At 41.0% G+C, this 24,925-nt stretch overlaps 1 protein-coding gene across 1 annotated transcript in view; it reads right to left on the bottom strand.

Annotated features, from left to right (window-relative positions):
• Positions 1 to 5,266: 5,266 nt before the first annotated feature.
• LOC124553367 (beta-1,3-galactosyltransferase 6-like) overlaps positions 5,267 to 24,925 on the bottom strand; it is a 57,037-nt gene continuing 37,378 nt past the window's right edge. Inside the window, exon 4 of the mRNA XM_047127239.1 lies at positions 5,267 to 5,564. Coding sequence (XP_046983195.1) covers positions 5,267 to 5,564 — 298 coding nt within the window. The remainder of the gene's footprint in view (positions 5,565 to 24,925) is intronic.

The raw sequence follows: 24,925 nt of genomic DNA, 5'->3' as shown, positions 1-24,925 counted from the left end.
GCCACAATGACAACACAAGACTTCGTGTTAATGTTCCTGTGAGTGATCTTGTACAAATTCTGGATCTGTTTTCATTTGCGATATACTGGACTTGATTATGTTTTTGTCATATTGGAACCTTAATATTGGACTGTTCTTCAGGGATTTTAACTTGAGTTTAGTCAGAGTTCTCAACATTTTAACTTGAAAACTGGTGATTATTATTACAATAAATTTATGCAGTCGGCTGGCTCTATAGTTTATATATTGAAAAATTATCTATTGTTGCTGCTGTCAGCCATGTTTCAAATTTTGAGGTTCTAAATGCCCAAGTATCCAAGGCTGTTACTGCATAACAAGATGTCAGAAGAAAAATACTTAACACTGGTGACTTTCCTTCCAAAGAAGACACCCTTGGTGATGTTGAAACCTGGTCGAGACTAATACAATAAACTTCTGCAACCAGTTGGCTGTATACTTTATATATTAAAAATTTATTTACAGTTTTTACTGTCAGCCATGTTTAAAATTGTGGGATTTTAACAAGTGACTGCCCTGTCACCACTTCAACTTTTCCCTGCATAGTTCTTTGTGTAATTACTAGTTAGTAACAGTTTTCAACAGTCTTTGCTTCCATTCTAGAGGCCTTCTGCTTTCCACTTATATTTAAGTTAATTCTTTCTTGTTGCCAGCTCTGCCAAACTTAGTTGTAGACTGACATTTTCCTGGGCTCTAATTCTAGCACCTTGTATGTGATGACTTTAGTCCTGAAACTTTGTTTAGTTACTTGAGATATCACTGGCTTTTTGCCACAGTAACTGTTTAGGGTTAATTCCAGTTTAGAACTGTTTCTTTTTTTCCATTAATAGGCACTCTGTCTCAAGTACAGTTTGTGTTTGAACCAGAAGAGTTTATTTTGTTCCTAACTGGTTTACGGCTTGTTTACAAGGAGGAACGGTGTGGTCTCTTAACTCAAATAAACTTAGAGTACATTGCCTTCTATTTTCAACCATCTGTGACAGGTACTTTAGTAACGGCCCTTCAACCATCTGTGACAGGTACTTTAGTAACGGCCCAACTTTACTTTTTTGGGGTTATAATTAAAACTTAACTACCCTTCACAGTATAGAATAATGTAGTACACGTAAGAATGTTGTATTATTGAAAGTGGAATTGCAAATGCAAAAGTTTTTCACTGAAGCACAAGCCGAGTATTCTGTGAGCAATTTTTCCTCCTTTCTTTTCATTTACATTTCTTTTTGCTTGTAGTCACCAAATGATGACTTTTATGTTATGTACAGGATTAAGTTTATGTTTATGTACAAGATTAATATGCAACATACTTGTGTACAAATATGTAATAGATATCATATTTATCTAGAAGATTCATACATAATATAATTTATATACATATTAATATATATCACTCTTATCTACAAGGTTAATACATACTATAATTCCTATAAATATAAGTGTTTTGCTAAGTACAGACTGCATACTAAGGTAATAGTTTCTATGCTTATTTGCAAATGTTTGTATCTGCTTCTATCTTACAATTTCTATTTTCCTACATAGATTATTTCATACTCTACAGCTATTTCTATTGCCTCTTCGACTACTTACAAAAATCTACACCTTACAACATCTTGCAGCTTTAGCTGTCAAGTACAATTTCGCCTCATAGTCTACATCATAATCCCAGTTTTCAAGAAAGTTGATGGAAAGAAATATTGTAATAATTAGGGTATCACTTTAACACGCCAACTGGGCAAACTTTATCAAGGAATTATAGCACATAAGATCAGACTATTCATTGAAGAAAATCCCTTGGAAGAACGGCATGGGCTGAGGAAGTGGAGATCGAGAACTGATTCAATTAATGGAAAAATACTATGAATGCAACCAAGCTCTGTGGTTAGACATTCTGGATATAAGGACAGCGTTTGATGCTGTGAATGGGAAAACAGTGTGGGAATCAATCCCTGAAAAAAAAAACTGGAATAATGATGACATGATACACAGGATCTAGAATATCTACAACCCATAGTAATGTCAGAACAGACACAGTGATTAAATCTGGATGTAGGTAAGGTGAAGTTCTCTCTCCTCTTCTTTTCATTACTATGGTCAGTTATATCCAGAAAAAAGTACACCAAGCCATAGGATGCAAAAAAATGAAATCCGTGTTGTTTGCAGATAACACACGTCTGTGGGAGTGAGTCCAAAGAAGACCTTCAACATCAGTTAAACGCCTGGGCAGAAGCTCCAAAAGTATACAGTCCCATCTTCAGTCAGGAAATAAGGGAGGTGATGGTAGTGAAAAGATATGTGAAACTGATGAGACATGTGAAATGAAGGGGAAACAAGCACAGATAAACTATCATTTCAAATGTAATGACAGTGTTGTCTCTGCTACTTGATTTATAAACAAAAAAACTGCTTACAGAATTCAAACAGCTAGTGACTACACAGTTAAAGATCTCAAATGGAACAATAAAGTACTCTTACAATGTAGGAGAGCAAACTTATTATAGTCTCATTCAGACATATGATTATGAACATGCACCAGGAGAAGTAAATACATCAGCAGAAATCTGGCAGCTGAGGCGAGGTGAGGTATGTTCACACAACAGTCAGGGAGACGTGGAGAGCTGGACTCTGGAATAAGGAAGCCAGAAACAGGCTCAAGTTTTAAGACTGGAAGACAAAATAACGTCACAGAGTTTGAAATGGTACGGACGTATGAGACACACGGTCGCAACTGGGCCATCGAGACTAATGTACGATCTGGAACTCAGATGCAAAAGACCGAGAGTAAGACCAAGGTCCAGTTACAAGGACGTATTGAAATCTGACATTCAGCGGAGAGGACATACTTGGGGCAGCATCAGAGAGGGAGAGAAATTTAAGAACTGTAATCGGTCGAGAAACCTCAATTGTCGATACATCGAATAGGATGGAAAAACGTGGGATATGATGATGACGAGACTTAAAGAGCCTAGAATTCTTTCAGTGAAAGTAGACATTTACTTACAAAGAAAGATTTAAAATTTGTTGTCAATAGGTCGCCAGTTTGTGGTCGTACAGATTCTGGAAGTAGTTGTGCACACTGCTCCACTGATCCGTCCACTGTTATCTACTAATTCTAATTTTGTTGTCTATCTACAAATACTTAGCTTTCTTCTTGTGTTCTTGTTACGTGTTTCATAACATTTGGGTGATGGAGGTGATAAACTGAACCATGTGTAGCACCTAGAAAATGCTGACATTATCCTTAAATATGGGGCTGTAGCTTGGAAGCACAGTTGGTTAAAACAGATTTAAATTTTGTTCCAAATGTATCACCAGTTTGTGGTCATATGGATTCTGGAATTAGTTGTGCTCACTGCTTCACTGATATGTCCACTGTTATCTACTAATTCTAATTTTGTTGTCTATCTATAAACACTTAGCTTCCTTCTTGTGTTCTTGTTACGTGTTTCATAATGTTTGGGTGATGGTGATAAACTGAAGCATGTGTAGCACCTAGAAAATGCTGGCATTGTCCTTAAATGTGGAACTGTAGCTTGGAAACACAGTTGGTTAAAACAGGAAAACAAAAATATTGTACCAAAATACAGAATATCACTAACAAAATTATTGCTAACCTGTAAGGTACGGTTGTGGAAAGCCCTTCACAATATATCTGTTAATATTTTCCTTTAGAATGTAAATACTTTAGGATCTAAAGAGGCCACTCAATGAAAAGCAGAAGCATTGAGTTGTCAACAGGCACACACAGAAGAAGGAAGGATTGCTAACTTTTGGAGTTATCATTCGACAGACTAGAGTACACAAACACATACTGTCTGTGTGCTTGTGTACTCTAGCTCATCAAAGAATAACTCCAAACATTTAGCAAGTTGTCCTCCTTTTGTGTGTTGTGTACCTATTGCCAACTCAATGCTTCTGCTTTTCGGTGAGTGGTCTCCTTTAATCCTAAAGTATTTACATTCTGCAAGAACTTTCCTAAAAGATCAACATTTTTTTTACTTTGAATAAAAATCACAATGTAATCAGTCACTGACTTTTTACAACATATTTCAGAGGTTATTTCCTATCATCAGGTGGCAGATTAGGTGTTCAGCTGAGGTGTACTTCCTGGAAAGAACCGACAGAGTTGAAATATCTGCAACGAAGAAGAGACACAAACAGTTAGTCACAATTCCATCCGTTTTTATTATGTTTCCAAATCTACATTATGGCTATAAATAGCCACCTTCAGTGCATTTTCATTACAATCCGGCACACTCGCAGCAGTTCATGTCAATATACGTTCTTACAGACGTACGGTTCCTTCTGCCTACACACCTGTAAGAACATATGGTGACATGCACTTCTGTGTTGAATTGTACTGAAAATGCACTGAAGATGGCTATTTGTAACTGAGATATAGATTTGCAATCATAATAAAAGCTAATGGGACTGTGACTGACTGTTGTGTGCCTCTTCTTCCTTACAATCTACAGTCGCTGTGCACAACGCTTTCTGACGGAATCAAAGTCGGTCGAAATATCTGCAGTCCCGTGAATCACATCTGTTGTATACTTCATCCAAAAGCACCGCTCACAGTGAAAGAATGCGTCGGAGATGTACAGAAGTGCATATATTTTGATACTGGTGGATTCCCTCAGACAAAACACTTACTACACGCACAATATAACCTGCCACTTGTCTGGGAGTGTAGGAAACGGTGGACTGTTTGCGTCCATTGCCGATTTCAACTCAGAGACAATAAGGCGCACCCCGGCAATACAGCATTGTGGTACACACAGCGAATGCAGTGTCGAGTCTAGTACACTGCTCGTTCTGTGAGGAGGAGGTGGAGCTCATTCTGTCCCACACCTCTGTTCAACTACTGGAGCAAGCCGTGTGTCAGGTAGTGATCGTACGCTCGTGCTCCCAGCATCCTCTGCAGAACGGTCCAGTTATATTGTGCGTAGAGTAAACAAAATACCTGATCTGCCACCCTGCGATGGAGGCAAGCTTTTGAACTGTGTCATAAATTTAAAAAACTTAAAGGGGGACAGTGCTGCTCATTATTTATACCGTGAACAGACAAGTACCTTAGTGAAATGTTAGCTACCTTTCAAGTATTCGCATAGAGAGAGTCGGCTTTGTGCAAGATGAAGCAAGGCAGAGGAAACACAGCTGCGAGCAGCACCCTCAGCTCTACAGACATACAACAGAGTTACGACACAATGAGACAGCGAGTAGAAGCGGGGCCCTCCCGCACCGCTACACCACCTCACGGGACGGAGGGGTCGCGGCGGCGGCAGCAGCGGGAGGGCGGCGAGGTCCAGTCGTAGTTGTAGGAGAGGCGGTGGCGCGTCTCCTGCCCCTCCGGGCACGGCTGGTTGGAACCCCAGCGCAGCCGCTGCCACATGGCCACCATTTCGTCGGCGCTCTTCTGGTGTGTCACGAGGTAACTGTTGTGGCAGCCGCGGGACACCGACTCCGTGTCGAACCGCGGGTCGTGCACGCGCCGTACATTCTTCAGGGGGGCCAGCCACGTACCCACAGCCACGTCGTCTTTGTAGTACAGCCTGCCGACATTTGTCTGTGTGTACTGTACTGTCGGTGTAGAATGTCGGTGAGTACACTAAATTTGACTACAGAGGTTAACAGTCAATTCCTAAATATACTGTTTGTCGGTTAGACCAATTTTGATAATTATTTCATTCTCAATAGGCTGTAGTACTACTCTGCTAGGAGATCTGAGGAGATTAACTATCCTACTACACACTGACATCGGCTAAGGAGTGATGTGCGAGGATGCGTAAGTAATACATTTGAACAGACTCGAGATTTCCCCGTATGCCGCAGCATTCGATACTGTATTGCTGCTCGCAGTCACGTGACATTTGATTCGTTCGGCGCAAGTGTGTATGATATGAGAGAAATTAGGAGCTATCCAAAATAACGAGCTATAACTATGCTTAACTGTCGAGTGGGCACACTGTTTTTTTAAAACAGGAGCAGGCGCACTTCTATTTTGTGCACATGTCAATAGTAGATGTCTTTATGTTACCAGGGTAAAAACGTATGAGCAAGAGGTATATAATGTGATTCTTCAGTATCTCCCAGCGTTACTGTTGATCAAACCAGCAGAGAGGGTGGCGAATCGGGACCTGAAACAGTGCCCTGAGATTGCTGTCTTATCTGCTGACAAAGATAATGCTACTGTTGTTCTTATCCACAAGGACTACATTGAGAAGAGTCTGCTAGATGATGACTCCTACAGGAAGATCAGTAGTGACCCCACAAAGAAGGTGGAAAACCAGGCTACATCTACATCTACATCTACATACTTCGCAAGCCACCTGACGGTGTGTGGCAGAGCGTACCTTGAGTACCTCTATCGGTTCTCCCTTCTATTCCAGTTTCGTATCGTTCGTGGAAAGAAGGATTGTCGGTATGCTTCTGTGTGGGCTCTAATCTCTGATTTTATCCTCATGGTCTCTTCACAAGATATACGTAGGAGGGAGAAATATACTGCTTGACTCCTCGGTGAAGGTATGTTCACGAAACTTCAACAAAAGTCCGTACCGAGCTACTGAGCATCTCTCCTGCAGAGTCGTCCACTGGAGTTTATCTATCATCTCCGTAACGCTTTCGCGATTACTAAACGATCCTGTAACGAAGCGTGCTGCTCTCCGTTGGATCTTCTCTATCTCTTCTATCAACCCTATGTGGTACAGATCCCATACTGCTGAGCAGTATTCGAGCAGTGGGCGAACAAGTGTACTGTGACCTACTTCCTTTGTTTTTGGATTGCATTTCCTTAGGATTCTTCCAATGAATCTCAGTCTGGCATCTGCTTTACCGATGATCAACTTTATATCATCATTCCATTTTAAATCACTCCTAATGCGTACTCCCAGATAATTTATGGAATTAACTGCTTCCATTTGCTGACCTGCTATATTGTAGCTAAATGATAAGGGATCTATCTTTCTATGTATTCACAGCACATTACACTTGTCTACATTGAGATTCAATTGCCATTCCCTGCACCGTGCGTCAATTCGCTGCAGATCCTCCTGCATTTCAGTACAATTTTCCAATGTTACAACCTCTCGATATACCACAGTATCATCCGCAAAAAGCCTCAGTGAACTTCCGATGTCATCCACAAGGTCATTTGTGTATATTGTGAATAGCAACGGTACTACGACACTCCCCTGTGGCACACCTGAAATCACTCTTATTTCGGAAGGCTTCTCTCCATTGAGAATGACATGCTGCGTTCTGTTATCTAGGAACTCTTCAATCCAATCACACAATTGGTCTGATAGTCCATATGCTCTTACATTGTTCATTAAACGACTGTGGGGAACTGTATTGAATGCCTTGCGGAAGTCAAGAAACACGGCATCTACCTGTGAACCCGTGTCTATGGCCCTCTGAGTCTCGTGGACGAATGGCGCGAGCTGGGTTTCACACGATCGTCTTTTTTGAAACCCATGCTGATTCCTACAGAGCAGATTTTTAGTCTCCAGAAAAGTCATTCTACTCGAACATAATACGTGTTCCAAAATTCTACAACTGATCGATGTTAGAGATATAGGTCTATAGTTCTGTACATCTGTTCGACGTCCCTTCTTGAAAACGGGGATGACCTGTGCAAGAACACAGATTTAACACAGGGTGTCACGAAACAATTGTTACCTCAAGGATCTGTACCGCCAAAACATAGTGGACTCCCTAAAATTCACAAAGGCAAGGTGCCTTTGCACCCCATTGTCAACAACATTAGGGCACCTACATATGAGATGATGCCTCCTACAGGAAGGTCAATAGTGGCCCCACAAAGGAGGTGGAAAACAAGAGTAAGGCTCTTCTCGAGGACACGGATTTACCAGAGGGCGTCATGAAAAAACTGTTACCTCACGGATCTGTACTACCAAGACATTATGGACTCCCTAAAGTTCACAAAGACGGGGTGCCATTGCACCCGATTGTCAGTAACACTAGGGCACCTACATATTTGCTGACAAAATACCTGAAGGAAATACTAAGCCCTTATGTGAATAAGTGCACGCATCTTATCTGCAATTCTGTGGATTTTTCACAATGTCTTGACAACTTCAGAAATCTGATGAGAAGACCAGCAAGCTTTTCAGGAGTGACTTGACTTCCACATATTTGTTTTCTGTTTAATGGAGGAAACTACAAACAAATGGAAGGAGTGGCAATGCACAGTCCACTCTTACCTGTGGTCACAAATTTGTATACCGAGTACTTCAAGGACGAAGCCCTGGCATCATCCAAACGGATACCCATGTGTTTTTTCCATGATGTAGATGACATGTTCATAATTTGACCCCATGGAATTGACAAACTCCTTGACGTCTATACACATCTGAAATCTATACATGCCAACGTCAAATTCCCTATGGAGACTGAAGCAGAAGGAACAGTACCATTCCTGGACGTCACGGTCAAGAGAACATCTGATGGGCCACAGTGTGTATCGGAAGAAAATGCACACTGACCTTTATTTGCATGCAGAGAGCTGCCACCACCCGTCGCAGAGGAATGTGGTACTAAAAACACTAGTACACAGGCGTGCACTGTTTCAGGTGCAGAGTGTCTGTCCCAGGAGCTGGAACATCTCAGAACTGTATTGTGAAAAAAAGGGTACCCGGAATGGCAGTTTACGCATGCTCCCCATCCCACAAAACAGTGCAATCTGTGGAGATGGAAGAAGCCACTAGGAAGACATAGCCACTGCCTTGATGCCATACACTGGCACACTAACAGGAACAATTGTATGCATATTGTAGAAGTGCAGAGTAAAAACCATCTTTTGCCTGCCCAACAAAAAATACATATTATTGGGAAGTGTCAAAGATGATTTCAGTTTGTGGAAGGCTGGTGTACACCAGATTCCATGTCAATGTGGGAAGACATATATGGCACAGACCATGCACACCGTCGAGGATTATTGCCAAGGACACCAGAGGCACACTCGACTGATGTTGTTGTTGTTGTTGTGGTCTTCAGTCCTGAGACTGGTTTGAAGCAGCTCTCCATGCTACTCTATCCTGTGCAAGCTTCTTCATCTCCCAGTAACTACTACAACCTACATCCTTCTGAATCTGCTTAGTGTATTCATCTCTTGGTCTCCCTCTACGATTTTTACCCTCCACACTGCCCTCCAATACTAAATTGGTGATCCCTTGATGCCTCAGAACACGTCCTACCAACCGATCCCTTCTTCTAGTCAAGTTTTCTCCCCAATCCTGTTGAACACCTCCTCATTAGTTATGTGATCTACCCATCTAATCTTCAGCATTCATCTGTAGCATCACATTTCGAAAGCTTCTATTCTCTTCTTGTCCAAACTATTTACCGTCCATGTTTCACTTCCATACATGGCTACACTCCATACAAATACTTTCAGAAATGACTTCCTGACACTTAAATCTACACTCGATGTTAACAAATTTCTCTTCTTCAGAAATGCTTTCCTTGCCATTGCCAGTCTATATTTTCTCCTCTCTACTTTGACCATCATCAGTTATTTTGCTCCCCAAATAGCAAAACTCCTTTACTACTTTAAGTGTCTCATTTCCTAATCTAATGCCCTCAGCATCACCCGACTTAATTCGACTACATTCCATTATCATCGTTTTGCTTTTGTTGTTGTTCATCTTATGCCCTCCTTTCATGACACTGTCCATTCCATTCAACTGCTCTTCCAAGTCCTTTGCTGTCTCTGACAGAATTACAATGTCATCCGCGAACCTCAAAGTTTTTATTTCTTCTCCATGAATTTTAATACCTACTCCGAAGTTTTCTTTTGTTGCCTTTATTGCTTGTTCAATATACAGATTGAATAACACCGGGGATAGGCAACAACCCTGTCTCACTCCCTTCCCAACCACTGCTTCCCTTTCATACCCCTCGACTCTTATAACTGCCATCTGGTTTCTGTGCAAATTGTAAATAGCCTTTCGCTCCCTGTATTTTACCCCTGCCACTTTCAGAATTTGAAAGAGAGTATTCCAGTCAACATTGTCAAAAGCTTTCTCTAAGACTACAAATGCTAGAAATGTAGGTTTGCCTTTCCTTAATCTAGCTTCTAAGATAAGTCGTAGGGTCAGTATTGCCTCACGCGTACCAATATTTCTACGGAATCCAAACTGATCTTCCCTGAGGTCGGCTTCCACCAGTTTTTCCATTCGTCTGTAGAGAATACGCATTAGTATTTTGCATCCGTGACTTATTAAACTGACTGTTCGGTAATTTTCACATCTGTCAGCACCTGCTCGACTGATATATCCCACCAAACCAGCCATCTCAGAGAACTGTTTGTCTGAGAATCATGAAATGGAGTAAGAACATACCAGGATCTTGGCACAGACTTCCAAATACTGGGACAGTGTTGTTAGAGAGGGTGTATAAATTCGTACCAGGAATGAGGTCATCAACTGAGTTGCAGCTACAATCTTAGGAACATTTGGGAATCAGTACTGAGTTTAATTATGAAGGCTCTCAGCATTAAAATGATCTGGAGACCAGGGTGGACAGAGAAATCACATCAATGCCATCACAGATGGCAATGGTAGCATCTCTGTGACTGCCGAAGTGCAACGCGGACAGTGGACGGAGTGGGTTGCAGGGGCAGGGGATATCAGTCCGCCGCACACCCTCAAAAGCTCAGTTTGCCAGCACACCTGATGATGGCAACATGTCTGATCACTAAAATATTGTGTCCGTTGGACACTATGAACCAGCAGTTCACCTGTGGACTGTTCAATCACGTACGAGCAATATCACAGAATAATGTTCGTTTAGTTTAACAATGATGAAACAAAAGTACATTATACATCCTGTATCACTGTTTACTCAAACAATAAGAAAATAAACCTTCATTACATCATTCTCCTGCCACATACAAATGTTATTCCTCAGTAATGACCCAGTCGCAGTATACTGAATAAGCTATTGAATAAGCAGTTAGCTGGGATCTGATGCAGCTGCACTCATTTCCATCAGGTCATAGCTAACTCCTTATTCAATTGCTAACTATCTCATAGACAGCTGCCTAATTGTGGGATTGTGCTTCTAGCTTGAAATCTTTGACATTTTCTTGCACAGCGGGCTGTGTCATTTTCTCACCTTGCTCACTGTTTATCTCATATTACTCCCACTCTCTTGGACATATGGCAATGCAACTCGTCACAGTATTACCTGAAGCAATAATGAAGGAATAGATAAGGTCTCACAATTGTAAAACAACACTGGAATGGTACAAGACAATGTTGTTTGTGGCTGGTGCACTTTATGCACAGGTGCATCCGCTTGATGGTTAAATTTAGAAAATTTTATGAAATATGTCAGGAAATACCATTAAATCCTACCATTGTACAAAATCTTGTTATATTTTAACAAAGAGTTCTCTTACAGAACAATTTACAAGGATACATAGACATTTATGTTGAATTTTTAGTAGTACTAACACTCAAAGGCAAAAGTGCTGTCTTTCAAAACATACTGCCTGACTATGAAGTCAGTTCAGTCTTTTATTTTGTTATTAGAGAACAGTAATCGTTTACCAAGTGGATTTCAAACGAGCATTTCAATCTCGATTCAGATATTAAAATAATGGGTAAAAACGGTATCGGCTTTTATTCAGCTCAAAAAGAAGATGGTAACATTCACATGAAATAAGGATTAAAATTAAGAATGACCAATAGGTAAAACAAATCACATCAAACTAACTGTAACTGCTATCATGATAACGAATTACAGTGACAAGACCTGACACAAAGATAGCATCAAGTTGCTAGATCACAAGGTGATTGACAGACTGAACAGAACCAAGAATTTTTAGTGTGGTATAAACTGCTCAAGCAGTTCAACTTGTACTCAAGCACAGCACTAATCTGGGTTATCGAGAACTTGTTGATACTCACAGTGAATGCAAGCTCCATAGCAAAATGCAATCCCTTTAAATTGAATGGCATGTTTGAATGACTGGGTGTCAATGAATAAGTCTTCACCTGTGGCACTCATAAAAACCAGGTTCTAAGCTCCCCATTCCGACTTTTGCAAATATAGACCAATTTTAAATGAAAAGTTTAGTAATAATAATTGCATCATAGATCATGCTTTGGTTCTTTTTTAAATTACAAATTAAAGTAATATATTTGTGACACATATGTACCAAAAATCTAACTGTAAAATACATACTTTTATTTTTTTCAGTGTACCTAATTTTCTGCAAAAAATATTTTAACTCTAAAAATATGTGCATATGCTTAATGAATAAATATTTCACATATTTATTAATGTTTTTGATCATGTAAATACAGATTTACAGTCAGGAGGGATGAAAGAAACCCTATATATTTAAAAGGATATACTGAGTTAACCATTTCTACATTGCAAGCTGTGAAAATAAAAACATAATTAAAGTGTTTTTACAGTTAGCAAAGATACAATTTTATCAAGCTCAAATGAAACACAGACTAAAATATCTTACAGGGTGTATGGCATATGCAACAATGGCAACAAATCAATAAACATGTTGCTAATAAATTCTCAAGCTTTCGCTCATTCTGCAATCTAGTGACATCTGATTGTACTATTTCCAAGACAGGTATTGCTGCTGTAATCTATTCTCGTGATCAGAATTACGGTCAGTTTACCACGATGTATTTTGTTTGTTAGGCATTTAATTTTTCATTAATTTTTTGTCATTGTTTCATCTGAATGTAGAAATTATGAGTAAACTGTCCAAGAACATTGAGGTAAATTTGTCAAGTACTTTTCAAGATGTTACATATTTTATATATATATATAAATTATGTATATCAAAATACAGCCTGTCTGCCCAAATGTCGATCAGGGAACCATGCAGAAATCTGAAGTAAATTGGCCATGAGCTTTTAGAGATTTTTTGTAACCTTTCCCCTTTATATATTACATACACATATGTTTCAAGTCAGATTACAAAACCTTGGTGTAGCCAACAAACAATATATGTGAGCATTGACTGTTGATCTCTGTAGTCTAATGTACAAAAAAGTTGTAACGGTACAAACCCATTGCATTAACTTTACGCCGGCCGCGGTGGTCTAGCAGTTGTAGGCGCTCAGTCCGGAGCCGCGGGGCTGCTATGGTCACAGGTTCGAGTCCTGCCTCGGGCGTGGATGTGTGTGATGTCCTTAGGTTAGTTAGGTTTAAGTAGTTCTAAGTTCTAGGGGACTGATGACCATAGATGTTAAGTCCCATAGTGCTCAGAGCCATTTTTTTTTTTTTTATTAATTTTACAAATGAAGCAGACCAGCCGTAAATCATTGACTTTAGAAGTCTACATGAGTACTTTGAAAACCTATGTGAAATGCATGCCAGAGTGTACTTACCATTGTGCCAGTTTTTAGGGTTTCTTCCCATTCCGTTCATGTACAAAGCACAGAAAGAATGACAGCTTAAACACCTCATACCTCATCTCGTCTTCACGATCCCTACAGTAATCATTAATAGGGTGTTGCTGTATATTGCTAGATTCGTCACATAAAACTGGTCTTTAAACTTTGTAGGCAGACTTTTATGGCATAATTGGTGCCTGCCTTCGATTGGTCCCGAGATCAGATTCACCAGAATTTCCCTGATGCTCCACCATGAGCCAAACAAAATCATGACCAAATGTGCTGCCCTTCTTTCTACACATTCAATGTCCATGTTAGTCTCATTTGGTGCTTGTCCCACACAGTTGAACAATATTCTAGGATAGGTCACACAAGGGTTTTGTAGGATATCGCCTTTGCAGGCTGATTGCATTTCCCCAATGAATCGAAGTCTGACATTTGCTTTTCCTATGACTGAGCCTAAATGATCATTCCATTTCATATTCCTACAAACTGTTACCCTCACATAATTGTATGACTTGACAGATTCCAACTGTGACTCTGATATTGTAGCCACAGGATACTTCATTTACATAGTGATCATGTGTGTGACAGGTGCGCTTGCTTGTGTGACTATGTCTATGTTTTTCTTTTCTAGTAAAGGGTTTGTCCAAAATCATAATGTGTAACAGTCTTTTTGTTGTGCCTGTTTGCAACATGTTGCCTTTAATGTCATAACTGTCGATATTCCAGTCTGGAATTTCCATTGCAGTTTTACTACTCTTGACATTTAAAGCAAATTGCCAATCTTTGTGCCTTTTCAAAATCTTACCAAGATCTGACTGAATATTGGTGCAGCTTTTCTCAGACAGTATTTCACTGCAGATAACTGCACCATCTGGAAAAATCTGAGGTTACTACTAACATTGTCTGCCTCAAGGTAATTAACATACAATATGGAGAGCAAGGGTCCCAACACTCGTCACTAGGACACATCTTTTGTTACCTCTCCATTGATGCTGGCACAGCTGTATACAGAATCTATAGACACCTATGCTGCAAGGGATTTGAATAACCTCCCAGCCATTTTCTCCCATTCTGCGCCATCTCACAAATTCCTTATTCCTCCCTTGTCCTAAAGCAAATCAGGAAACTGAGTTGAATTATCTTACAGCATGGTTTTGAGTAATAATAACCATTTATTGTTATTTATAGCCTTCTCCACTACAATTCAATTTCTCAGAATACTGTGTTTCACTGCCCCTAACTGAACTGTGAGATCAGCACTGCAACTAAACCTTGGACCATTTTGTGTGACCAAACAATATAAAAAAAACTTTCTTACCATCTGCAAACTACCATTTTAAAGTCCAAGTCTTGAGACTGACATGTGCGACCACCATTGCCTACTAGGCTCATACACATATGTCGATATTTGCACAGGTTGTGAGAATGGCATCTTTACAAGATGATGCTGAGTGTATATAGAAAAGGACACCACAAATGGTCACAGGTTTCTTCGAGTCACAGAAGAGTGCCACAGAAATGGTGAAGTATTGTTTCACTTAAGAGATAATCAAGAATTGGAGAAGTAACGATAGATTAGAGGAAGAGAAATTAAATGAATTGTGCAATTAATAACAAGTAGGTGATGGGGGAAAAAGTGAAGAGGTAGGGAGGGGGGCAGGTGGTGAAAATGAAGATAAAAATATAAAAGCAATCATATTATTTCCTCGTAGTGCTTAATCACACTATTTTTTTATAATTTCTTTCTTCTTAATCCACCTTTACTCCTCAGCTGTTCTCCACTATCTTGGACTAAAGGTGGCACAATGCTTACCAAAGTACTAATGGGTGTCTAGAATGCCAGATCTAAAAAGCCTGTTATTTTTATTTATTGTTGTTGGCAACATTGTGTTTGCGTGTTTTGTTATCAGTGGCCACTGAGGTTATGTTTTGATACTGTGTTTTCATTTTCCAGGTCAGTGTTTGTGCAGCATCAGCACAGAAAGATAAAGTATGGAACAGTGAATGTTGATTGTGAAAACTCACTGGTGAAAGTCCTGCAAAAACTGTTCAGGAACTCCACACTATTCTTGGACACAACAATGTGCCCCACGCTGTTTAGCACCCGTAAACCTCAAACACACGCACACAACAATGTGCCAAATAAATCCACTGTCAGGAGGTTATTAAAAAAAGATTCAACAGTAGACACCAACAGATGCAGACATCCTCAAAGTGGCTGGTGTAAGGGAAATGCTGTTGCTGTTGGTGATTCTGTTAATGTGGGTTAAGGGTAATTTGGGGGGAGGGGAACAAACTGCAAGGTCATCGGTTTCTTCAGAAGGAAGTCGGCCGTGCCCTTTCAAAGGAACCATCCCAGCATTTTAGGGAAATCACGGGAAACCTAAATCAGGATGGTCAGACGCAGGATTAAATTGTCATCCTCCCTAGTGTGCTAACAACTAGGTGTTAATGTGGGTCTGTGAAAAATGTGTCACCATGATGCTCAAGATATGCATAATGTGTCCAGCAACAGTGCAAAGAATCTTAAAATAGGATTTGCTTTTAACACTTGTACAGAGTTCATTTAACACAGGAACTTAGACCAGCAGAAGATGTAAAATGATGGCAGTTTGTGCAATGGGCCTTGGAAAGAGACAAGAGAGAGCCACTGTTTCACAAAGCACATAATTTTCTCAGATGAAGCTCTCTTCCATTTAAACAGCTATGTAAACAAGCATAATTGCCAAATATGGGGATCAGAGAACTCAAGAGTAATTCACAAAAAAGACATGCATCCTCCGTGAGTTACGGTTTGGTGTGGGAATTAGAGTGGATGCTCAATTGGTCATTACTTTTTTGAATATGAACAACAAAGGGCTGTCACAGAGAGTGGAGTTCACCATTGTGTGATGCTCACTGCCTTCCTTTGGCCCCTTTCAGATCAAATGAACCTCAAAAATATATGGTTCCAACAATACAGGCGCACCTTGCCACACTACACGAGACACAATTGCTTTGGTGCGGGAAAAGTTCCCACACAGTCTAATCTCATTACAAAGAGACCACAGCAATGATGTGACACCTTCTGACTTTTTCCTACAGGGGTACACTATGTCACAAGTTTACCAGAACAAACCTTGTAACCTGTTGGAACTCAAACAATAAATCTGACGTGTCCTTCACAAAGTCGATGGGCAAATATGAGAGCAGGTTAATTTCAATGACTGAATGATTGCAATTATGAACTAGTAGAGGGGGCCATATGCCTGATATTGTGTTTCAAATTTAAACCTCAATATCTTCTGAAAAGAATAGTGTGTTTTGTTTACTTCTTTCAAATAAATAAATTCAATTTATAGTAGCTTCAAATTCAGCATTCTTTCTCAGACAGCCTTAATCTCTGACCTCCTCCTCTCTCTAATACTTCCCCTTCACCTTTGCCTCTCCTTATCCTCACCACAGGTGGGTCCCTCACATCTTAAGATATGAGTGGTCCACCCTTCCTTTTATAACTTTAATCAAACCCAACGCTCCCTCCTCCTTGAGGAAGGAACCAGCTGAAAAATGTGAACTGACAGATACTCGAAGAGAAATGCAAACAACTTTGCAAAAGCCTGCTTTCTAATTTTTGAAAATCATTATAGTAGACCCTCAACATAAACAAAGGTTCCATATTGTGAGTATACGAGGTCTGTCCTGTCTAAAAAGTATCTGACCTTTGGCCAGAAAAAATATTTTGAATACCTGATGGGGTTGGGAACCTAATCCCCTTCAAAGTAGGCCCCTTGTGCTCGCACACACTTAGCCCACTGATCCTTCCACTGCTGGAAATGCGTCTGGAAGTCTTCTTTTGGAATGGTGTTCAACTTCGTTATCGTTTTCCATATTCTCTCTTCTCTACTCTCAAAACAGGATCCTTTCAGTGGCGTCTTCAATTTTGGAAACAACCAGAAGTCGCAAGGAGCCATTTCTGGTAATTAGGGAGGTTGGCGAACAGTTGTAATTCCATGTTTGGCCAGAAAATTTTGGATCAAGTGGGATGAATGGTTGGGGCCGTTGTCGTGATGCAGTTGCCAGTTTTTTTCCGTCCACATGTCTGGTCTTTTGCGCTGAACTGCATCATGGAGTTGCTGGAGAACATCTTGATAGTAATCCTTTGTCACTGTTTGTCCTTCCGGTGTGTATTCATGATGCACAATTCTGCGGACATCAAAGAAGACAGTCAGCATCACCTTGATTTTGCTTCGCACGTGCCGCACTTTCTTCGGCCTTGGAGAGTCGGGATGCTTCCATTGTGATGGCTGTCTTTTTCTTTCTGGGTCATACCCGTACACCCATGACTCATCTCCAGTTATCACGGTGTTTTGAAACCCAGGATAAAGGTTGGTGGTGACCAGAAGGTCCTCTGCAATTCCAGAACCGAGGTCTTTTTGTTCCAGCGATAACAACTCGGGCACGAATTTCACAGCCACTCGGTGCACGTTGAAATCGTCACACAAAATTGCATGTGCACCATCTTTACTCACTCCAACCTCTCGGGCAATCTCCCGCACGGTCAAACGACGATCTGCCATCATCAAAGTTTGCACCCTCTCAACAACAGTTGCACTTTGAGCAGTTTGGGGCCTGCCAGAACACCGGTCACTCGCCACTGATGTGCGGCCATTTTTGAAATGGTTGAGCCACTTCTTAATTTGTGTTACACCCATTGCATCTTCTCCAAAGACTTGCTGAATCTTACAAATTGTTTCGCTTTGAGAATCACCAAGCTTTTGACAAAATTTGATGCAGTATCTTTGCTCAAATGTTCAGTCATCTTGAGAGAATCAGTAATACAATCAACATGTTGCATAGCACCTCACTCAGCGACTGACAGGTGGGGACAAAATTCACTCGCATTCATAAAGGCCTCTTCATTTACTGTGTACAGTTGTGCCACGCTATTGTCTATTTTGCACGGGAAAATCAAAGGTCGGATACTTTTTTTTAGACAGACCTTGTACACATAGGCAGAAAGAAACATCATTTCACCACTGCAGAAGAATCAGAAGAACAAGTCACACCTGTCAAATATGTAGGCGTATGCGTACGGAGTGATTTAAAGTGGAATGACCAAATAACACTAATCCTCCAAAAGCGTAGTCCACCCAGCAAGGATCCAGCTTAAAAAAAAACCTCATTCGACCGATGCTTGAATATTACTCGTCAGTCTGGAATTGATAGGGGAAATGAAAAGAGTCAAAGGAGAGCAGTCCATTTCATTCAAAGTGTTAAAGTATGTTGGCAAGGCTCACCCAACTCCAGCGGCATGTGCTGCAAGAGAGGCATACTGCATCACAGTGCAGTTTCCTGATAAAATTCTGAGAGTGCACATTCCTAGAAGGGGTTGTATTCGTGTCACAAACACGTACTGGCTACCAGTACTTAGTAACATTACACCATCATCTGTAAGAAGATCACAATCATTGGTGAATGTTGTTGTTCTTGTTGTTGTTGTGGTCTTCAGTCCTGAGACTGGTTCGATGCAGCTCTCCATGCTACTCTATCCCGTGCAACCCTCTTCATCTCCCAGTACCTACTGCAGCCTACATCCTTCTGAATCTGCTTAGCGTATTCATCTCTTGGTCTCCCTCTACAATTTTTACCCTCCACGCTGCCCTCCAATGCTAAATTTGTGATCCCTTGGTGCCTCAGAATGTGTCCTACCAACCGATCCCTTCTTCTAGTCAAGTTGTGCCACAAACTCCTCTTCTCCCCAATTCTATTCAATACCTCCTCATTAGTTATGTGATCTACTCATCCAATCTTCAGTATTCTTCTGTAGCACCACATTTCCGAAGCTTCTATTCTCTTCTTGTCTAGACTATTTATAGTCCACGTTTCACTTCCATACGTGGTTACACTCCAAACAAATACTTTCAGAAAGGACTTCCTGACACTTAAATCTATACTCGATGTTAACAAATTTCTCTTCTTCAGAAATGCTTTCCTTCCCATTGCCAGTCTATATTTTCTCCTCTCTACTTCGACCATCATCAGTTATTTTGCTCCCCAAATAGCAAAGCTCCTTTACTACTTTAAGTGTCTCATTTCCTAATCTAATTCCCTCAGCACCACCCTATTTAATTCAACTACATTCCATTATCGTCGTTTTGCTTTTGTTGCTGTTCATCTTATATCCTCCTTTCAAGACACTGTCCATTCCGTTCAGCTGCTCTTCCAGGTCCTTTGCTGTCTCTAACAGAATTACAGTGTCATCGGGGAACCTCAAAGTTTTTATTTCTTCTCCATGGATTTTAATTCCTACTCCGAATTTTTCTTTTGTTTCCTTTACTGCTTGCTCAATATACAGATTGAATAGCATCGGGGAGAGGCTGCAACCCTGTCTCACTCCCTTCCCAACCACTGCTTCCCTTTCATGCCCCTCGACTCTTATAACTGCCATTTGGTTTCTGTACAAATTGCAAATAGCCTTTTGCTCCCTGTATTTTACCCCTGCCACCTCCAGAATTTGAAAGAGAGTATTCCAGTCAACATTGTCAAAAGCTTTCTCTAAGTCTACAAATGCTAGAAATGTAGGTTTGCCTTTCCTTAATCTATTTTCTAAGATAAGTCATAGGGACACTCGTCTGTAAAGAATTCATGTTAGTATTTTGCAGCCGTGGCTTATTGAACTGAAATGAAAAATGAAATGCCGTGTGGCTAGGGCCTCCCGTTGGGTAGGCCGTTCGCCTGGTGCAAGTCTTTCGATCTGACGCCACTTCGGCGACTTGCGTGTCGATGGGGATGAAATGATGATGAAAGACACACAACATCCAGTCATCTTGAGGCAGAGAAAATCCCTGACCCTGCCGGGAATCAATCCCGGGATAGTTTGGTAATTTTCACACCTGTCAACACCTGCTTTCTTTGCAATTGGAATTATTGTATTCTTCTTGAAGTCTGAGGGTATTTCACCTGTCTCATACATCTTGCCCACCAGATGGTAGAGTTTTGTCAGGACTGGCTCTCCCAAGGCTATCAGTAGGTCTAATGGATTGTTGTCCACTCCCGGGGCCTTGTTTCAGCTTAGGTCTTTCAGTGCTCTGTCAAACTCTTCATGCAGTATCATCTGAGAATTACCAGTTCATTCACAAATTTTATTTTCAAAAACTATCACGGTGTGCAGCCTTCAGCTTGCGGGGTGATTACTTCAACTTGCAAGAAGCCTGGGACAATCAATGGTAGGGCCAGTCTTCCCTGAAGCATCACGAACTAGTTAAAACTCTCTAGGAGCAACCACTAGGTTTCGATCTACACTGATGGCACTGGTGCACACTGAATTGGATCACAACTGACTGGGAGCAGCTGTGGGGCATTGCTGCACCAATGGGGATGCTAAGTCCTCCCCTACATGTGCCTGTGGTGAAGAGCAGAAAGGCATTCGATACAGTTCCCCACAGTCGTTTAATGAACAAAGTAAGAGCATATGGACTATCAGACCAATTGTGTGATTGGATTGAAGTGTTCCTAAATAACTGAATGCAGCATGCCATTCTCAATGCAGAGAAGTCTTCCAAAGTAAGAGTGATTTCAGGTTTGCCGCAGGGGAGTGTCGTAGGACCGTTGCTATTCACAATATACATAAATGACCTTGTGGATGACATCGGAAGTTCACTGAGGCTTTTTGCAGATGATGTTGTGGTATATTGAGAGGTTGTAACAATGGAAAGTTGTACTGAAATGCAGGAGGATCCGCAGCGAATTGACGCATGGTGCAGGGAATGGCAATTGAATCTCAATGTAGACAAGTGTAATGTGCTGCGATTACATAGAAAGAAAGATCCCTCATCATTTAGCTAGAATATAGCAGGTCAGCAACTGGAAGCAGTTAATTCCATAAATTATCTGGGAGTAGGCATTAGGAGTGATTTAAAATGGAATGATCATATCAAGTTGATCGTCGGTAAAGCAGATGCTAGACTGAGATTCATTGGAAGAATCCTAAGGAAATGCAATCCGAAAACAAAGGAAGTAGGTTACAGTACACTTATTCGCCCACTGCTTGAATACTGCTCAGCAGTGTGGGATCTGTACCAGATAGGGTCGATAGAAGAGATGGAGAAGATCCAACGGAGAGCGGCACACTTCGTTACAGGATCATTTAGTAATCGCGAAAGCGTTACGGAGATGATAGATAAACTCCAGTGGACGACTCTGCAGGAGAGATGCTCAGTAGCTCGGTACGGACTTTTGTTGAAGTTTCGAGAACATACCTTCACCGAGGAGTCAAGCAGTATATTGGTCGCTCCTATGTATATCTCGCGAAGAGACCGTGAGGATAAAATCAGAGAGATTAGAGCCCACACAGAAGCATACCGACAATCTTTCTTTCCACGAACAATACGAGACTCGAACAGAAGGGAGAACCGATAGAGGTACTCAAAGTACCCTCCGCCACATACCGTCAGGTGGCTTGCGGATTATGGATGTAGATTTAGATAGTTTCTTGTATAATATTAGAATGCTCTCTCAAAGCATTTAAATGGACAATGGAAGACCTTAACAGTTTATCTATGGAAGCTTCTAACGGGATTTCAAACCTGAATTTAAAACTATGAAACCGTTATAAACATTGGGTTGTGTGTATCTGTGTAGAAATGTATATAGAAGGTGATTCAAAAAGAAAGAACAGATTCAATTGTTCATTAGAGACAAAATATAAATGATGGAAACACATTGCACATCTCACTGGATAGAGGAAGGTTCGAAGTTTTGACAAAGCTGCACAGTTGTTTTTCTGTACCAAAATGGCAATTATCCCACGAGAGAAATCACGTTGTATGTTGAAATTTTACATGAATCCAATCAATTGCTCAAGTGCAATGTGCATTCTGATGTCAATTCAGCAAGAAGCCACCTCTGCACAAGCAGATTTATGACTGGCACAAAAAATTCTAATAGCGAGCGTATCTGAAATGGGTTCACATGGAACCCTCAAAGTCTACAAGTCAGGTAGGCCAGGACTTCAACTTCCTCAGACAACGGCGTGGCATGTTCTGAAACAATGCCTGCATATGAAGCCTTGCAAGTTGCAGTTCCTGCAGCAATTGCATCCAAAGAACCATAACAGAAGGTACAAATTTTGCATTCCAGTTCTCCAGGGTACAGCACAGTATAGTTTTTCTGAATGACTAATCTTTTTGGATGAATCAATGATTCATCTACTGGGAAATGAAAATCACAATAATGTAAGAATTTGGGGGAGGGGGGGGGGGGGGGGGTTGTGGTGTCACCGCTAGACACCACACTTGCTATGTGGTAGCCTTTAAATCGGCCGCAGTCTGTTAGTATACGTCGGACCCGCGTGTCGCCACTATCAGTGATTGCAGACTGAGCACCACCACACGGCAGGTCTAGTCTAGAGAGACTCCCTAGCACTCGACCCAGTTGTACAGCTGACTTTGCTAGCGATGGTTCACTGCCTACGTACGCTCTCATTTGCAGAGATGATAGTTTAGCACAGCCTACAGCTACGTCATTTGCTACGACCTAGCAAGGCGCCATATTCAGTTACTATAATGTATTCTGAACAGATAATATTGTGAATCATGTACCATCAAGAGCGATGTTCATCATCAATGGATTAAAGTTAAGTATCTGTTGTGTACATAGTTCCGCGTAGTCAGCGCGTACACAACTTTCCCACTAGAGCTCGCCCCGCTAAGCACAACAGCGCAGGCGCAGCGCTCGTCCTTCTCCACACTACGAGATGGGGCTGCCATAGAGATGGACCAAATTCTGCTTCTGCCGATCCGCGTATTAATATGTAATGCAGCCACTGAGATTGCTGCTAACGTAAAACCTTTTCTCCTCGCAGATCACACTCGTGCAGTGATACATGAATGCGTGAGGTATTATAACAAGTGTACAGACCTCCGATCAGTCAGTCTGCATTTGTCTGCACCAGTCTGTACCAGTCTGCGTTAGTCTGTACCAGTCTGCATTAGTCTGTACCAGTTTGTACGAGTTCTACATTTGTCTGTACCAGTCTATAGTCAAGTTTCAGTCTGCGCCTAATAAGATTACCACATTCCTGTACATAGCCATGAAGATAAATGTATAGACACTTGTGTCAAGTATCAGAGATATATGTGAGAATAAGATTAATGTACCAATACCAACGGAACTTCAGGTTGTCAATTGTAAATAGCATCCAGAACCAAGTTAAGTAATTTTTATGCTTGTTATTATTTTAATAAATGTGTGTGAAAATTAATCAAGTTCTGTTTAAAGTTGGTCACCGTCAATATGCTACTCTAAGTGTGCAAGTGGCATTTCTATCGTCTGACCTAATGGCAGAAGACAAACACGCCATGATAAGACCACGAGACATATTGCTGACACTCGCCTACTTCGTTAGAGCGACAAGACGAATAATCTGATGGTGTGCGTATCGAAGGTCTTACAGTACGCACACCACAGTATCAAACTAATTACGTCCGCTTCCTGAATTCTAATCCCTTGTCATGTTCCAGACCTCACGTCAGTATAGTTCTTCCCTCCTCACGCCAGCCTGCGTGAGCTAAAACGCGTGCCTTTCGGCCTCCTCTAGTAACACGGTGTTGGCTCTTCTGCCAACAGAACAGGGGTTCACAAAATTTTAGCGTTGTCATTGAACATAAAAGAGCCTCACCAAAAATGAATGTATTTTGTGCTGTTTCTGTTTATAAGCTTATTGACCTTTCTTTTTTGCAGAGGTAAATGTGACAGGGATGTCATTCCTGGACAATGCCGCAAAATCGGTGCTTCCCTCAACTTCATGAAAATTCCAGTGATCTCAATTTTATGCATGATGGCACCCCACTTCACTTTCACCTTCAGCTATGGTGTCATATTAACAATACCAATGCACAATATCAGACTGAAAGAGGTGGGCAACAAGATCTTGTTCATCAGTTTTGGCTTCCCAGGTCACCAGACCTTACACTTTGTGATTCTTTTCTGTAGGCACAGGTAAAAGACAGAGTCTTTGTCCCATCTATGGCAGCTACTCTTCAAGATCTGAGAATCTGAATTGCTGAAGCTGTTGATTCAATATACAGGGACCTGTCAATTTGTGTGTAGAATGAAATGACTACTATTCTGTTGATTCTTGAGCAACATACAGGGCTCGTGTTGGGTGTACGGTATAGTGTTTGTGCAGACACAAAACTTTGAACCTTCCTCTATAGAGTGACATGCACATTGTGTTTCTGTCTTTCACAGGTTGTCTGTAATAAACAACTGAAATCTGTTTCTTCTTTCTGAGTCATCATGTATTTGTTGTAAATAGTTATCTAGTATTTCTATTGTCATCGTAGCTGCAAAATACTAACGCGAATTCCTTACATACGAATGAAAAAACTGGTAGAAGCCGACCTCGGGGAAGATCAGTTTGGATTCCGTAGAAATGTTGGAACACGTGAGGCAATACTGACCCTACGACTTATCTTAGAAGAAAGATTACCGTATTTACTCGAATCTAAGCCGCACTTTTTTTCCGGTTTTTGTAA

This window comes from Schistocerca americana, chromosome 11 (genome assembly GCF_021461395.2).
Source record: "Schistocerca americana isolate TAMUIC-IGC-003095 chromosome 11, iqSchAmer2.1, whole genome shotgun sequence".
Classification (NCBI taxonomy): Eukaryota; Metazoa; Arthropoda; class Insecta; order Orthoptera; family Acrididae; genus Schistocerca; species Schistocerca americana.
The sequence above is the reverse complement of the archived record's forward strand: the minus strand, read 5'-3'. Positions and strand labels throughout refer to the sequence as shown.